Source organism: Camelus dromedarius, chromosome 27, assembly GCF_036321535.1.
Source record: "Camelus dromedarius isolate mCamDro1 chromosome 27, mCamDro1.pat, whole genome shotgun sequence".
Taxonomy (NCBI): domain Eukaryota; kingdom Metazoa; phylum Chordata; class Mammalia; order Artiodactyla; family Camelidae; genus Camelus; species Camelus dromedarius.
Window position 1 is genome coordinate 23,740,370 of NC_087462.1, and position 16,402 is coordinate 23,756,771.

Below are 16,402 nucleotides of genomic sequence, written 5' to 3' on the forward strand. Positions count from 1 at the left end.
CTTCTTCTGGCCCCTCGTCCCAGTCTCCCTCCTCCTGTCCACCCTGCTCACGGCTCTGGGGCTCTTTCTACAACACAAATCTGAACTCTTCTGTGCCCTGCTCTCCCCACCCCGACCCTGCCCTCAGAAGGCGGTCCCGGCTCCTCAGCCCAGGGCTTCTGGTCTCCCAGGACCTGGGGGCTGGCCTCTCCAGCCTGACCTTCTTAGGCTGCAGCACACAGATGGCAACAGGGCCACCAGGATGGCCACCCTGGGAAAACTTAATCTCCACCCTGCTATGTGCCTCAGATCCCACCTTCTTTTTTTTTTAAAAGAGGTACTGGGGATTGAACCCAGGACCTTGTGCATGTTAAGCACACACTCTACCACTGAGCTATTACCCTAACCCCAGAGCCCACCTTTCTTGATGCGTAGGGGTAAGTGCACATGGGACACAGCTGGATACAGATTTATTGTGGCACTGGATGTGAACAGGGGCCGGTGTGGCCAGCACCAGTGTGCAGTGGTGGTGAAGGGGGGTGGGGGGAGGTGAAGGGGGTGGGGCAGGGTCCAGGGAACCCCAGGCTCAGGCCAGGAGTCGGGGTTGGGGCAACTTTTGCTAGCCCTACCCAGAAATCTGGGGCAATGACTCCAGAACCAGGGCCCCTCCGGCAGGCATGGCTGGCAGCAATGGGCGGGAGGGGCTCACACGTGGGAGAAGGCGTGACTCTTGCACAGGGGCTTGTCCTTCTTGGAGTAGAAAGTCTTTCCTTCCAGGTTGATCTGACATATCTGGGGACAGCCAAGCTCCAGTCACATGGGGTTGAGGGGAGGCAGGAGAGACACCTTCCCAACCACTCAGGAGTCCCAGAGGCAGGGGTGGGAGGAAGGCTGACCTGAGTCCGAGGAGGGGCACTCACCGCGCACACGAAGCATGTATCGTGCCAGCTGAAGCCCAGGGCCTCCAGGAAGCGGTCCCCGGCATCAATCTTGAAGTCACAGCCTCGGCATTTTGTGCCAAACATCTTCTCATAGTCTAGGGACATACAGAGAGGAGGGGGGCGCCGGGTTCTCCCCTGTCCATGCCCTGCCCGCCCCCTCGCCGGTCCCGCCCCATACCTCGCTCGCAGTAGGGCGCCCCTTCCTCCATGTAGAAGGCCCTGTTCCGAATGGGTGTCTTGCAGGCCGCGCAGGTGAAGCAATGCACGTGCCAGGTCATCTTCAGGGCGTGCATGATCTCCTGGGAAGAAGTGACAGTCACTCGGCAGCTCAGCACCCCCCACTCCAGAGCCCAGAACACAGAAAGGCAGACTTGGGCCTGCTCTCTTTCACGGTCAATGTTACCTCTGCACACCCACTGCTTCTGTTCTCTCCAACCCTGAGGTTTCCCTGTGGATGCCCGCTGCGCCACGTTTAACGCTCAGCTCCCAATCTCTGCACGGCAAACCGCTGGCGTTCCCACAGCTGTCTCCACCTCAGCTGGTGGCAACTCCATCCTTCCATCTGCACGGCCAAATTCCCGGCTTCCTCCCCCACCCTGCTTCAGGCCCACCAGGAAATCCTGCTGGGTCCACCTTCAAGATGCTTCCAGATTCTGACCACTTCTCACAGCCTCCTCAGTGTGGGATAGGAGCCTCAGGCACCCCTGGTCCGGCTGACTGCACAAAACTGGCTTCTGCACTCCTCCCTCAGCTCCTACATACTGATGTCAGCTTGTGCCCGGCCGCATCCTTCTCTGCTCAAATCCCCGCCTGCTCCACACTTCTCTGAGCAAAAGCTAAAGCCTTGGGAAGGGCCTGAAGGCCGGCAAGTCTGGCCTCTGTCCCTCTGCTCTCCCCACTGGCCTCTCACCCATGGTTGACACACCAGTAACGCCCATCTTGGGGCTTCACACCAGCTGTCCCCTTTACCTGGGCTGCTCTGCCCCAGGTATCTGCAAGGCTCAGCCTTCACCTCCTTCCAGTTTCTGCTCAAATGCCACCTTCTCCATACGGCCCACTCCGACACCACCAGTTCATACTCCAACTTGCCTTCCCAATGCCATGATCCCAAGAGCTCAAACTCTGCGCTTTCCTTTTTTCCATGCTAATACACTACCAGGTAATTTACCTATTGTGTGTATTGCTGCCTTCCCCCCTCTTCCTGCTCCAGTGTGAGGTCCAGGAGGGCATGAAGTATCAGCTGTTCTGTCAGCGGATACATCCCGGCAGGCCCTGGCCTGTGCGCGTGCATCACAAGTGCACCTGAGCTGAGTTAACCTGCTCCCCAGGAGGCCTGACAAACGGGCTCGCTGGCGGGCTGAGCTCTCCCTAGGGCTGGGACCCTTGGGCCAGCCAGGCAGCAGCATTCACACCTGGAGCAGACAGAGGGCGCTGTGGAGCCTGGAGAGGGGTCAGATCTGTGGGTTCAGCCAGACCCTGCTTCTTAGCTGGGCGGCTTGGCCAACAGTTTTACCTTCTCTTGACATTTGGCTCCTTCCCTCTGAGAACCGGGAACCTCACCCCAGCTTTGCAGGGTTGTTGTGAGGATGGCCCTGTGCCTGAAGCCAGGGGTCCCCGACTCAGCGCCTACACCATGGGGCAGGTGGGGGCTGTGTCGTGGGGGAGCACTTGTCTGCCTGCAGGTCTGGTGCTTGACCAGTTCATTCAGGAAGGCAGCACAGGTTGAAATGTAAGTGTTACAGTGAAATCTGAGTTTTCCAGTGTTGGCCAGTAATTTGAAAATGAAACCATGTGACTCAAGCAAGCAGTAGGCGTGGGAGGCACCTAGGAGGCGGGTGTCTGCCCATATCCAGAACCCGCGAGCCAGTTCTCATGTCTATCCTACCCCCGAAGGTTCCTAAACCTGTCTGCCTCTCCTGTACCCACCGTCCTGACCCAGGCCCAACTCAGATCCACTCCTCTGGCTATCTCCCACGGTTGTGAGGAAGCAGGCGAGGTACATCTGACCTCATCAGTCCCCAGCTCCAAACTTCTAGCCCAGCCCTGGCCCCCCTCTTCTGCCTCATCTCACACCCTCCCCGGGTGTTACCTTGTGACACCAGCCATTCCCTCTGCCTGGAGCATCCTCCCCTGATCCTTCTCCAAGCTAATTCCTACTCATGTTTTAAGTTCAGCTTAGAGGCCACTTCCATCCACTCCTTCAAGTATTTACTGACCACTTCCTATATACCGGGCATAGCATAATGTGTGAGCCAAACAGCCCTGGTCCCAGCCCATGGAGTTCAGCCCCGGGGAAGAGATGGGACCAAAGGACGGGGGGGTGGGTGGTGGGGTAGTGAGCAACAATGTGGGGAGCCTGGCCTTGTGGGGAGGGTGGGTATCAGGGAAAGTGCCCCTGAGGAAGAGCTATATGAGTCCCAGATGGGAAGGAATGAGGTAAAGAGAGTACTAAAGAGTGTTTCTAGCAGAGAGGACAGCCTGTGCAAAGGCCCTGTGCAGAGGGGAATGGCACACTGGCAAAATGGAGCAGCCCATATGGCTGGAGCACCAGAGTGAGCAGGGCTGATGGTGGGTGGTAAGCCTTGAGAGCACAAGGTTCCAGAGGGTCCCCAGACCAGGACAGGCCCCCTTGTCCCCTCTAATGTATCCCCACATCTCCTTCCTTCCAACTCCACTGAAGCAATCTGATTGTCCTGTGTTTCTCTCCCTATTTTCCACTCAGAGCTCCAAGAGCAGGCAGTCCCTAGCACTGAGCACAGGCAGGGCCAAAGCTCAAGGCAAGTTGGGAAGGGTAGCCTTCCGCCCCTTAGGAGGGTGAGGTGGGGGCTCCCTGGTGCCTGTCAGGCCCTGGAGTCCTTGCGAGAGAGAAGCTGAGGGCCCCCGGGCCACTCTGTGGAGCCACTGGCCTGGGCTGGGGCAGAAGCAGGGCTGCCCCCTTACTCTGGGCCTACTCTAGGACCCAGCAGCCAGGCAGGCCCTGTGAGCCTTGGCTCCTCATGTGTGGCCTGGGTGATAACCCTGCCCACCCAGAACTGGGGCAGGGCGGGACAACAGTGTGGTGTAACGCAGGCAGAGCCGTCAGCGAACAGCAGGCCCTTGATCTGTGGGAAGCAAACCCAGACGCCCGCCTGGGATCCAGCCCATTCCGCTAGAACAGTCCAACAGGGCGTGGCCTCGGCTGATGGGGAAGTGATTGAGTAATAACCAAACTGACTTCGCAGTATGATTGTGAAGCTGGATGCCTACACACAGTAAGTGCTCACAACGTAAACTGTTATTATCATGGTAGAGACTGTGATCATGTCCATTCTCCCCTTCCCATCTACTGATGGAATTCCCAGTTTTTTCCTGAACAGGCACATAGGCGTACCAAACAGACTATATTCCCAGCCTCCCTTGCAGCTCAGCATTGTCATGTGACTGAGTTCTGGCCAGTGGGATGGAAGCAAAAGGGCTGGGTGGCAGCATCTTCTAAAGGTGACGCCCATGGACCTCCCACCCCTTCTTCCCTTTCCAACTTCCTGCAGGTTGGAAGGTGGAAATTCTACCTGAGGCTCAAAAATCATTTGGACTATGAGCAGTAAGTAAGCCAATGCTGAGAATATCAGAGAAACAACACACAGGAGCCTGGATCTGCCTCCAAGTCCCCGACTGCCCACCTCTGGACTTTCTTAGGTGAGAAGCAGCGGCCACTGTTTTGAGTTTTCCATCACTTGTGGTCAAGGGAGTCGTCATTAATATGAACATCACCACAGAGCTCTCTAGCCACATCTGGAAGCTCTGCCCAGGGTTCCAGAAATAGGGAGAAGCATGAGTGGCAGGAAGACCCCAAGCTGGAAGTCAACAGAGCCTGAGGCTGCTCTGGCTCGGCCCTCATGCTGTGCAACCCTGGGCAGTTTCTGCCCCTCTCTGGGCTTCAGTTTCCCTACAGGAACTGGAACCCCCTCAACTTGTCACCCTGCCTGTTCTGCTTAGCCCTTGACACCCTCCGAGTTCCCCTCCACAGGGTGAACTCCTGGGGACAGGGCCATGCCTGTCTCTTCACGAGGTGTCCCCAGCATGGGGCACACTGCCCACGTTCAACAAAGAAAACAAAGGGGGGAAGGTAGACAGCGCACCACTCTTAGCCCATGACATGCGCTGACCCAGGTCCCAAGCCCAGCTCCGGTGGCAGCTAGGCTGCCCTGCAGGAAACCTGGCCGGGCCAAGCTGTGTTTAGCCCCAGTGGGAAGAATAGGATTTTGAATCACAAGTTTTTGAGCCTGAATTTCTGTCTCTGCTGATCAGCAGTCCTGTGCCCTTCAAGTACATCACGTCATCTTTCAGAGGCTCCATTTCCTTGTGCATTGGGGTGGCGGACACTGGACTAGCCTCTCAAAAGCTTGCCACAACCGCCTTCTCTTCTTTGTTCCTCTCTTATGGAGGACGGAAGCTAAAACACGGGAGTTGCCAGCTTTCCCCGCAGCCCAGGTGCTCAAAGGATACCAATTCCAACCACCAAGAGATGCAAGTTCCTGGTTTCCCTTCCCGTGTCAAAAAGCAAAACCTCGTTAAGAGAAAGCATGTGTCCCTTCCCTCTCCCTCCCGCCTGCAACAAGAACACAGGCCTGGGGCATGAGCCGTCATCTGGCAACCACGATAACGACAAACTTGGGGACAGAGGTGTACATGCTAAGGATTCCGGAACGAAAAGACAGGAAAAGCCTAAAGGCATCCTTGAGCTGCTATCCCACCCCTGGAATTCTTGTGACTGAACTGTCACCCCTTCTGTTTCAACCCCTGTAGCGGGGTTTTCTATCATCAGAGCTGAGTGCAATCCCGACACAGTACCCGTCTCTTGTTTTGGCTTGACCAGCACTTGCCTCCCTTCTTTGGGTAACGCCATCCTGGTTTTATTTCAGGGAACCAGTCCCGTGGTTCAGGCGAGGCCACCAGATCCCCACTCCAAGGGTGGGGGTCACCCAGGCCTGGCCAATTAGAGTCCCAGGGCTTGGTTCCGAGATGGGCTTGTGACGCAAGCCAGGCCAGTGAGCACGAGCACGGGGACTCCGGATGCACCAGCCGGCAGAGGTGTTCTCGCTCACCTTGTGGTGCTAACCCTGCAGCCGCCAGGGCACCATCTTGGCCACTTTCTAGGGAAAAGCATGCTGGGAACGAAGCCAACACAGACGAAGCCAGAGGTAAGTGGCAGACAGACTCCTAATGACCTCAGGACCTGCATTCAGCTGGGCCTGAAGTGAGCACCCCTCGGCCTTTCTGATTATTTGCGCCAGTACTCTCTTCCTTGAACCCTTTTGAATAGAATTTGGGTCATTTGTTAAGAGGATCCTGGCTAATGCAGAGTGAGGTCAGAATAGCAGCCCTATCGTTAGGCTGCTGAGGTCCCCAAGGGCTCATCAGGGAGAGCCCAAGGCCCAGGAGTTGCTCGGCAACACTGCTCAGTGCTCACGGCTCGCGTCCGCCTGCCCCCCACCCGCCAACCTCACTCACGCCCGTGATCTTCTTCTTGCACTTGGCACAGCTGGGTGCGTAGCGCACGTCATAGCAGGGCGGGCAGAAGATAGCGCCCTTCTCCTCAAAGAAGCCACCCTCTTCCAGGACCTTCCCACACTGGCTGCACACGAACTCCTCGGGGTGGTACGCGTGGCCCAGCGCCACCAGGTAGCGGCCCCTGAGGAGGAGGCGGGAGCAGTGAGCGGGGAAAGGATGCAAATGAGCTAGGGGCTCCTGGCCGGCGCGCAAGGGGGTTTACTGAACAACCATTCTGAAACCCTGAAGGAAAAATGAATTCTCTCCATCTCCAAAGAAGGGAGAAACAGGCCTGGGAGGTGACTTGCCCAAGGTCACACAGCAAGAGTGAGGAAGCTGCACTGTTCTGATGACAGGAGATGAGGGAGGGGGCGGTGCTGGAACAGGGAGGAGGGTCATACTGGGTGGGGGCTGCTGACTGGGGCCTCAAGCTGAAACAAAGGAATTGGTGCCCTGTGGGACAGGAGGCCTGGAGCACCCCTGAGCCCGAAGACCAGTGGGCACCTGGGCTGGCTCTGGTCAGCCTGCTTGCCCTGCTTGTCTGTTTCATCTGGCCTGAGGTAGGGCCTGCAGGTCTCAGATAAACGGGGCTGTCTGAAGAAGAGGATGTTTCATGGAGGCTAAGAGCTGACAGGAGTCGAGAGCAGGGCAGGGCCCGGGATGAGAACTAGGAAGGCTCTAGAATGTGTCACACTGATTCTGGGGGCGCCAGTGCCTCTGCTGGGCCCTGGGGAGCAGTGCCAAGAGGAAGCAACCTCTGGCCTGTCTGCTCCAGGAGCAGACGCTTAGCAGAGAGAAACCGAGCGAGCAGGAGGGAGAGAGGCCGAGGGGCTGGGAGCGGACAGGCCCTTCCTCGCCCAGAGAGCAGCGAGTCCAGGGCTGCCGCTTGGCTGTGTCGTTGGCACCTCCTCCATTCCACCGAGGCAAATGCTGACAGAGGCTGATGAGGGGTGGGGTGGGGGTGAGTAATGCAGGATTCAGACTTTGAGGACCCAGGCCAGGTCCCTCCCGCACTCCAACCGGGAACTGAATCCTCCTCCTCCCACAGGGGCAGCTGAGATGAGTGGGGAGGTGGATGGGAGAGCTGAGGTTGGGAAGACACCAGGGCTGGAATTCAGGTCAGGAAAGGCCAGAGTAGGAAAGGAACAGGGCCACCCACCGGATGACCTTGTGGCACTGGTGGCACACGGGAGTCTTGCCGTTGCTGCCACCGACCCCTCCAGGGCCCCCTCCGGCAGCTGCCTGCACAATGGAGGTGCGGTTCTGCAGAGGCGTGGGTGTGGCTGGCTGGGTGTGCCGGGTCAGCACCGTGCTGGTCTTGTCCGGGGCGTAGCGTTCAGCAAATGCAGGGTCCACAGCCCAGGGTGGGCGGCTGGTGGGGCTGGGGGTGGTAGGGCCTGCCGAGGCCAGGAAAGTGGCTCCAGGGGGACCCCACGGGAAAGCAGGGAGAGCCCAGGGCAGCTTGGAGGGGCCCACCCCCCTTAACATGCCCCTGGAGGTTACCCACCCTTCCCCAGGCCCAAGCCCACTCTCTCTCACCAGGCCAGGGTTCCTGGGGTGTAGCTGAGGCTGGGGCTGGGGCTGGGGCTTCTGTCCTGGGCACCTGGCTGCAAGATCTGCCATTCAAGGCCCTGCACGGCGGAGGCTCCTGGCATGGCCCCACCCCCCAACCATGGTCCTGCTGGCCCCATGGGAGATGCCTGGGTGCACAAGAGCTGCTGGGTGGGACTCCAGGTCCCACTGGGGTAGGGATGGGTAGGGCGGCTTCTGTTAGCCAGGTTCCAGCTGGCTGGTCTGTTGCACAAGACTAGGAGGTGGAGCATGGCTCTTGCTTCTGGGACAGCTCTTGGGGCTCTTTCTGATGGCTGGGCCCCCTTTGCTAGGTACCCCCATCCACTGAGACCCAGAGTAACAGGGCCCACATTGGATCTAAACCAATCTAACATCCCCAACACAAACCAAGCCCACAAAGATAGAAGACAGAGGCAGAGAAAGCAGGGCTGAGAATGTTTATTTTCATGCTTAAGCCGGCACAGACCTGGCAGAGAGCAGTACCATAGGGCAGAGGGAAGGCAGTGTCAGATGGAGCCGGGCCCTGGGCCAGGAGGGTGGCTAGGGCCAGGCCAGCAGGAGGCTCACTCCAGGGGCAGGAAAGCAGTGGGTGAGGTAGGCAGAAGCTGGAGGCACCGAAGGGGGGGTGCCCTAGGCGGAGGAACAGAAAGAGAGAGGCAGAGAGGGCAGCCGGCCGGCGACGGCCAGGCTAGGACTGCACGTTGAGCACGTGGGCAGAGCGCTGGTGGTGCCAGTCCCGGAGGCGGGTGTAGCGTGGGCTCTGCAGCTCCAGGACATACTTTTCCCTGAGGGGCAGAGAGAGAAGGAGGCGGAAGTGGAAGGAAAGAGAGACGGAAGGGAGAAAAGGAGAGAGGAAGGTAGGAAGGAGGGAAGGGGAATGGAAGAGCCTGGCTAGGGACAGCCAGGAGCAGACACAGGGCGGTGGCTGGAATGGGAGAGGCAGGAGGTGAGAAAGAAGGGCTGGAGCTCGTCCTGTTACCTTGATTTCTTCAGGTGCTCCTCATCCGGGTCTTGCACTGAGAGGGCAGAGGCAGGCATTGACCAAGAGAAGAGAGAGGGCCACCCCAGCCCTGGGCTCTGGCAGAGGGTCCCAGGGTGCTGGAGCCAGGCCCGGGCTGGGGGCCAGAAGGAGAGTCCGCCCTGCCCTGGGCTGGCACTTACTGAACTCGGTGCCCGTGAGGTGGGCAAGGATGCGGAAAGAACGGGACTGGCCTGTCCCAGGCCTCGGCCGCCAGTCCTCCGTGTCCTCCATCAGCCGCTGCTTGCTGGCATCTGGGACCAGCGGTCGGAGCGGCTGTCTGTGGGGAGGGGTCGGCTCAGAAACTCACGCTGGGGGTGGGCAGCGGGGGCAGCCCCTCCCCGGATTGGGTACATCTGGGCTATGGCGAGGGGAGAGTGGGGAAGGGCAAGGCCAGGGCCCTGCTGGGGGTGGGCAGGTAAGTGAGAGGGGAGGAGGGCAGTCAAGGTGAGAGGAGGGCAGCCAGGGCGGGGAGGGGCCACTGCCCAGAGTGCAAAAGGAAGGAAGAGAGGGACAGGCAGAGGGGGCTCACTGACTTGTCAGGGGTCTGCACCTGTGAAGGAAATAGACAGATGGACAGATAAAGGACAAAGGGACAGACACAGAGGAAGAAAGATGGCAAGGGGTCAGAATAGCCAGGGGCAAGGCTGCACTGAGTGTCTGGGGCTCAGATGGCCCGACACCACACCCCAACCCCGGGCCACCAGCGGGGGACGCTGCCTCGTTCAGAGCCCCCAGGAGGGCAGAGCCGGGGCAGGAGCCACACCGTCGGAGGGGCCCTGTGCCTGCAGCCCCCGCCCCCGGCCGCCAGGGGTCGCTGCCGCACGTTCCGGCCCGGCTGGGGCGCAGCGCAGACGGCGCAGCAGCGGGCAGCGGGCTGGCATGGGGCCGTGGACAGACGGCGTGGGCGGTGGGCGGTGGGCGGGCAGGACGGACGTACCCATTCTGCTGCGGGGTGCTGTCAGCGGGCGGGGGCGCCCCAAAGGGCCGGGCCGTCTTGTTGAGGGAGGCGCTGGGTGCAAAGGTGTACCGCGGGGGGTCCGCGGCGGGGGCCAGGGCCTGGGCGGAGACAGAGCGGGCAGGGAGGGCGGGGACGGGGCCTGGCCAGAATGGGGCGCCCCACCCCCAGGCGCGGAGAGGACAGAGGCGCTCCAGCCCCACCCCCACACATCTGGTCTAAGGCTACGGGGAGAGGGGTGACTTGGGTTTCAAGGGGCCCATTAGGGAGCGATGATCTCAGCCCACGCAGCCCGAGGGCAGACGAGTGCGGCTTGCAGCATAGGCCGGCTTGCAGCATAGGCCGGCAGGAGGCAGGCAGGCAGACGGACAGACAGGCAAACATGCGTGTGGTGCCCTGGCCGTGCGTGCGGCAGCCCCTGGCCCAACTCCCAGACTCCCCAGCTAGGGTCTCCGCCCTCTACTCTCGGCTAGGGATGAAGGTACCGAGGCTGCACCAGGGAGGGCAGGTCAACCCGGACATCCAATCCCACCCTGCCTGCAGCCCAGATGTCCTCAGCCCATCACCTACCTTCTGCGGTTTGCTTTGCGCGGGCTGGGCCCTAGAGGAGAAGGGGAAGGGGTGATGGTGGGCCAGGCCCAAGGGCTCCCCCACCCACCAGGCCGGCTCAGTGCCCGCATACCTGCTAAGACCCAAGCTGAGGTGCTCCCCACAGGCACGTATCTTGTTCTGAGCTTCAATGTGTGTGAGGCCCCCCGCATTCTCTCCATCTATGCTCAGCACCCAGTCGCCCACCGCCACACCAGCCTGCGCAGCTTTACCTCCAGGAGTGAGCTATGGAGAGATGGAGGGTTATGGAGGCCCAAGACTGCAGACCAAACTCTGGCCAACAGTAGCCAACCCTACCCTTCCTAAGCTGCCCCACTCGCAGAAACCTACTTCCGGGCAGCTGCTGGATACTAAAGTCATCTGGGAGGGGGTGGGGCTCACCTGAGCTTCACCATCACCCCAATTACCCTTAGTTCTTTGTTCACCTCCATGGACCCTCCCCACAGTCCAGAAACTGCTAGGACATCAACACACAGCCACCCTCAGGCTAAAACCCAAGCTTCTCAGCTTCAACAGCCGCCTTCTGAGGCCCCCGCTGGGCTCTTGCACCCACTAAACACGGCCTCTGGCTTGCCCATGTGGCAAGTTCCTCCCTGACCACTGCTGGGTGCTCTCATTGACCTCTGATACTCCTAGCACCCTGTCCTAGGGTTACCTGCAGGGATCTACTAGGACCTAGGATCTACCAGGTCCCATCACCTCTAGGTTCCCTGTGATTAGTGCCTGAATGAGGCCTCAGGTGTCAGCTGGGGCTTCAGACTATAAATATGGGTGTTACCCCCCCCCCCAAGCCCTTGACTGCCACATCACCCTCCCCTCACCATCCTTTAGGTTCTGGGCTGCAAATCCCTGGTTCCTGTGGCAAACGAGGAGCAAGAGGAGGCTGGAAGGAATGGTCACCACCAGCATGAGCTGAAACCACCAGGGATGACTTCTGGGAAGTGGTGGGCTTTGGTGAAAGGAGGGTGGGATAGGCTGCCTAGGGTGTAAGAGAGTCCGTTTATGAAGACCTCAAATGCTGGAAGGAACCAGGACTTGGCCCTGAGGTTAGGGGGAACCACTAGCAGTGTTGAGGCCCGGGTTTGGATATTTAAGGCCTGACTGAGGTGACCCTGAAGAACCCAGCTGGGCCCTCCCAGCCTTCTAGCCTAGTAGCAGGAAGATGGGGAGGAGTGGGAGGCTGCTGTTGATAAGTCTAAGCCCACTGGGCTGTCCGGTCAGCTGGCAAGGGGCCTGGCATTGAGCAGGCTTGTGGGGGAGTGCTGGAAGGCAGATTCACACTCCCATGCTGGGGAGGTGTGCAGGGTACAGGCTGCCTGTGGCCCCAGGAGGTTCCTCAGGTGGCCCGATGCACAGACTGAGTTGAGTTAGGGAGAGGGGGGGTAAGAGGTTCCAGAGAGATGGTAGCGGGACCAGACGCAGAGACTGATGGCACTAGGGCAAGAAGGGAGAGCTGGGCTTAATGGCTCTTTTTCATGTTTGGGAGGTTAGAAGGGTAAGAGAGCTGGGTGGCCCTTCCTTCATCTGCTAAATAGTAAGAACAGGAGCTTAAGGTTTATTGAGTACCTAGCACTGCCACATGCTGAGTCCTCCAACAACCCTGTGGAGAAGAGTCTGCAAATATACCCATTTTACACAGGGGAAAACAGAGGTTAAGTAACTTGCCTCAACTCGCCCAGCTGGCAACTCAAGAGGCAGGGCCAGGACCCTGACCCTAAGGCTCTGCTGTAAGAGGTCCCATCTGCTGAGGGCTGGGGCCTCATTCAGAAGTCAGCCCTCTGGCTAGAAAGACTCCCTGACCACCTGGCTGGGTTTGGGGCTTGGATACCCAACTTACCTCTAGTTCAACCCAGCCCCTTACAATAGGAATGGGGAGGCAACACCCTTGAGGGGAAGTGACTTACTCAAGGTCATGATGAGTCAGTAGAAGGGAAACCTGGTTCAGCCACTCCCTACCCACCCGGCTGGCTCCTGGGAGGCATGGGCTAAGCCTGAGGTGGGAGTCTGGGGTGGGCAAGAGCAGCTGGCTCCCGGAGACGGGGTGGGGAGCTGGGGACCACTTCCTTCCCAGGGGTGAGGAGGACAGGAAGCACAGGAGGGACAAGGGAGTGGTCAGGGAGGTGGAGACAGAGGCAGAAGAGAGCTGGTGGGGGGGAGGTCTGGAGAGAGAAGCAAGGAGGCCCAAGGGACCAAGGAGGGGAAAAGCCAGGGGGCTGGACACTGCATGGGGTGGGGGGTGAGTCAGCCTGAGGGCTCCACTGAGCAGCCCAACCCCCAAGTCCCAGACGTTACCTCATCTCCCAGGCCTGGGCCCACAGCCAGCCCTAGCCCCTCCCTCCTCCATCCAAGCTGGGGTCAGGGGAGAGGGAGGAGGCCCGCCCAGCTCAGAAAAGACCACCCCACACATCCACCCACCAGAGCCTGGGTCCAACTCCAGGGCTGGGCTCCACTGGTGGCCCCACCCACACGCTGGGACTGCTGACAAGCAAGCCTGGGCTCCTACTGCCCCCTACAGGCCACATCTGAAAGTCCATCCCCCAGGCTTCCTTGCTGCCTCTCTCCACCAATGAAGAAACTGAGGCTCAGAGGCCAGTCAAGGCCTCGGGCTCCCCCGCCACACTGGCCAGCACTTGCTAGGGAGCAGGGTATAGGACAGGCTTTCAGGGCTGGCCAGGCTTGAGGACTGTGTACAGGGTGGGTGTACGTGGTGGGGGACCACTGTCCTTAGCTACCCTGCTGGTAGAGCAGTTTCCAGGGAACCCTGTGGACCGGTCCCTGGGAATAGTGACTGCCTGCCCTGGCCAAGCCCAACTCTGACAGACTCCGCCTTGGGGGCCCCCTCAAGCTGGGCTGTGCCTGGACAACGCTTTGGCCCCCTCCAGGCTTTGCTTGCCCTGGGCTTCCTGCCAATAGCTGCCTGCCCACCAGGAGCCTGGGTGGGCCTCTATTGACAAGAGGATATGGGGGCAGGAAGTCCCCACCCCCTCCTGACCCCCAGGCCACAGTCAAAGGCACCAGCCCCAGGACTGGCCTCGCCCTCTCGGGGCAGGCAGTTTGTTCTGTGTCCCATAACTGACTCGACAGCTGGAGCCACAGCCCAGTGGTGATCAGCTGAGGGGCCACTGATGGGGTTCAGGGGTCCAGGTCTAGGCCAGTCTTTTTCAGCTCTGCAGACTCCAGCCACCAGTTGGCCATCCCAGCGTGGGGCTGCATTCTTGGGCTTATAAGGCAATCCCCCGCCACAGGGAGGAGCCAGCCCCCAGCTCCACCCCCACCCGGACAGGCTCTCAGGAGCTGAAGTCAGAGCCCAAGAGCACCGGCCCAACCCCTCCTTAGGGTTAAAGGCCACTGAATGGGACCAGTGGATGGGACAAAGGTCCTCACATAGGCTGGGGAGAGACACTCGCCCTCCTACCCACAAAAACTGCAGGTCATCCCTGTGCCTGAATTCCAGTCCCTGCTTGGTCATGGAATGGCGGAATGAGCCCCTTCACCTCTGAGTCCTTAGTTACTTCATCTGGAAAAACAGGATGACAGCTGCTATTCCCTGGGTGGCAATGAAGTGAAGTGAGATCCTGCAGTCAGATCACCCTGCCTGGAGCCCAGCTCCAAGCACTGCTCCCTCAAGCAGCTTAGACACTTCCTGGAGACCTCAGGCTCCCTTCGTGCAGAATGGGCATCACCCTGGGCCTCTGAGGTGGCCCCCGGAGCTTTGTGGAATGGCATCAGGTACAGTACAGAGTTGGGAAAGTGTGGGTGCTCCTCTCCCAATATCTACCTAGTTGGGAGTTCTTGTAGCAGGTGCCCATGACATTACCGGACCTGGACACCTCCTGGCCTATTAGCCCTGGCTCACTCCTGCTCAGACTCTTCCCCTCACCCTCTGGAGGTGTGAGCACCTAAAGACTCCTAGGGGGAACCCCTCCCTCAACCTAGGCTCACCCGAGAGATGGAGAGGGGCACATTGAAGTCCTTGCCCCCCTGCAGCCGGAAGCCCCAAGGTGCTGGCCCCTCCAGCACCACCTTGAAGGAATCCATGGTGCCGCTCCTGAGAGGAGAAAAAAGGTGAGTGTCTGGCATGGTAGATGCACAGGCAGGCCCAGCTCTGGACACTAGCCTTGGACTAGTGCCAGGCAGACACTGGCAGACACTGAGCACACCCAGGGCAAGGGTAGGCGAGCACCTTGTTAGGTATGGCTGGGCTGCTGGCTGGCAGACCTCACTTTGGAAAGACAGGGGCAACCAATCCCCCTTCCCCAAGGGACTGGGAGGATGAGGGGAGCCCCCTTTCAGTCTTGAGGTTCTTTTCATCCAAAAGTGGACCACAGGGCTAATTTGGTAAGGCCTCCCCCCAAGCCAGCCTTGAGCCTCGGACTGGCCTGCAAGGCCAGTCCGGGGCCGGCGCTCCTCTTCCCCGCCCCCAGGTCCCGACAGGCAGGCCGCGGCTGGAGCCTGCTCGGACTATATAAGGCGTGTAAGCTGACACTGTGCCGGAGAGCCAGCGGAGGGAGCACACGGGGGCTCAGGACGCGAGGGGGAGGGGTGGGGAGGGAGGCGGCCGGAGTGGGTCCTAGCCTTTCCAGGGCCGGACAAAGCTGCTGGAGCCAGGACGGGACCCCTGGGTGCTGGGGGAGATGGGCGGGGTCGCGGCCCCCGCGGAGATCGGTGGGGACTGGGACCCCAAAGCGTGGCCAGGAAGCGGATTCATCCTGAAGCCCAGTGAGAGTGATGCCTCCCACACAAGCCTGCTACCATCCCGACATGACTCAGTTTCCCCACCGTCCCCCGCCCGGGCCCCGTGCATTGGCCGAGTCCCGGGCGCAGGAAGCAGCGCAGGCGCCAACCGGCCCCGCCACAGCCGGCTTTGCCGCAGGAAGGCGGGGGCGGGGGTAGGGGCTCTGGCCCGCCAGAAAAAGCGCAGAGCTGGCTACGACTCCCAGTGCCCTCTGTGGTGCCCAGCAGACCTCTGCCCCCGGCCTGGCCCAGCCCGAGACGCCCCGTGCTGTTGCCTGTACCTGCTCGGCCCCGCCGGGGCGCTGCTCGGCGGCGGAATCCAAGGAGCCGCGCTGGGATCCGCCGCCCGAGTTCTGACCCCGCCCCCGCGGTCGCCGTCCGCTTTGAGACCGCGAAAGGGGGCGTGGCCTCTGGCCACGCCCCCTTAAAGCCGCGGCCTCCTGGTAGGTGAGAAGCCCCGCCCAATCTTTCTGCCGCGCTCAATCACGAAGTCCCATCTCGCTTTGGGCTGGAAGGCACGGCCCTCCCCGGTCCCCTTGGTGGGGCGGGGCATGGGCGGGGCCTGGGATGCTGGACGCCTCGCCTGGGAGCCCAACGCGCGGCTTGCCCGGCCGCTTGCCCGGCCCCTTGCGCCTCCCGCTGGCCGAATGAAAAGAAAGCAGCTTTGGAAACCAGACAGATCTGGACACGAGTTGGCTCTGAACCTTAGTTTCCAACTCGGTAAAATGGGACAATAATACTCGCCTCTCAGGGCCTCCGTAAATACAGGCATAGAGCACAACCATTAGAGGCTCTAGAATTTCTAAATCCGACGGACTTGGTCGGGAGTGGGGAGGGGGGGTTAGTTGAGGGCGGCACAGGAGAGCTTGAAGTTAAGTTTGCAGAACACTCAGACGAAGGCAGAAAATAATGGCAGAAGCGGACGGCGGTGGAAGGGCCCTTGGCCCGGCCCCGAGCCTGACCTGTGGGCCGTGCCCTCACTCCTACCCCCATCCCCTGCAGTCAGCCGCCCGTAGCCCTCCCACCCTAGCTCAGTGCTGAACGCAAACTGTCGAGATGGGA

At 60.3% G+C, this 16,402-nt stretch overlaps 1 protein-coding gene across 3 annotated transcripts; it reads right to left on the reverse strand.

Moving 5' to 3' along the window:
- Nucleotides 1-434: 434 nt before the first annotated feature.
- PDLIM7 (PDZ and LIM domain 7) lies at nucleotides 435-15,722 on the reverse strand. Of its 3 annotated transcripts, none has more exons than XM_010992445.3 (13): nucleotides 15,622-15,722; nucleotides 14,549-14,654; nucleotides 10,680-10,831; nucleotides 10,568-10,598; nucleotides 9,576-9,592; nucleotides 9,183-9,319; nucleotides 9,001-9,037; nucleotides 7,989-8,056; nucleotides 7,609-7,846; nucleotides 6,411-6,591; nucleotides 1,099-1,219; nucleotides 900-1,015; nucleotides 435-771 (listed from the first exon to the last, which is right to left on the reverse strand). In XM_010992445.3, exons 2-13 carry the CDS (start codon nucleotides 14,642-14,644, stop codon nucleotides 685-687), a joined length of 1,281 nt encoding a protein of 426 aa, XP_010990747.1. In that variant the 5' UTR covers nucleotides 14,645-14,654; nucleotides 15,622-15,722; the 3' UTR covers nucleotides 435-684. The 3 variants fall into 3 exon arrangements, with proteins under 3 accessions (XP_010990747.1, XP_031293748.1, XP_031293749.1); XM_031437888.2 differs by lacking the exon at nucleotides 9,576-9,592 and adding an exon at nucleotides 9,980-10,098; XM_031437889.2 differs by lacking the exons at nucleotides 435-771; nucleotides 900-1,015; nucleotides 1,099-1,219; ... (2 more) ...; nucleotides 7,989-8,056; nucleotides 9,576-9,592 and adding exons at nucleotides 8,442-8,806; nucleotides 9,980-10,098.
- Nucleotides 15,723-16,402: the final 680 nt, after the last annotated feature.

Coding starts and splice junctions, on each gene's coding strand:
- PDLIM7 (XM_031437888.2), bottom strand. CDS start 14,644: ATGGATTCCTTCAAGGTGGTGCTGGAGGGGCCAGCACCTTGGGGCTTC. Junction 7,847..7,988: donor ACCCCAGGAACCCTGGCCTG/GTGAGAGAGAGT, acceptor TGGCCTCGGCAG/GCCCTACCACCCCCAGCCCC. Junction 1,016..1,098: donor GGCGCCCTACTGCGAGCGAG/GTATGGGGCGGG, acceptor GTATGTCCCTAG/ACTATGAGAAGATGTTTGGC.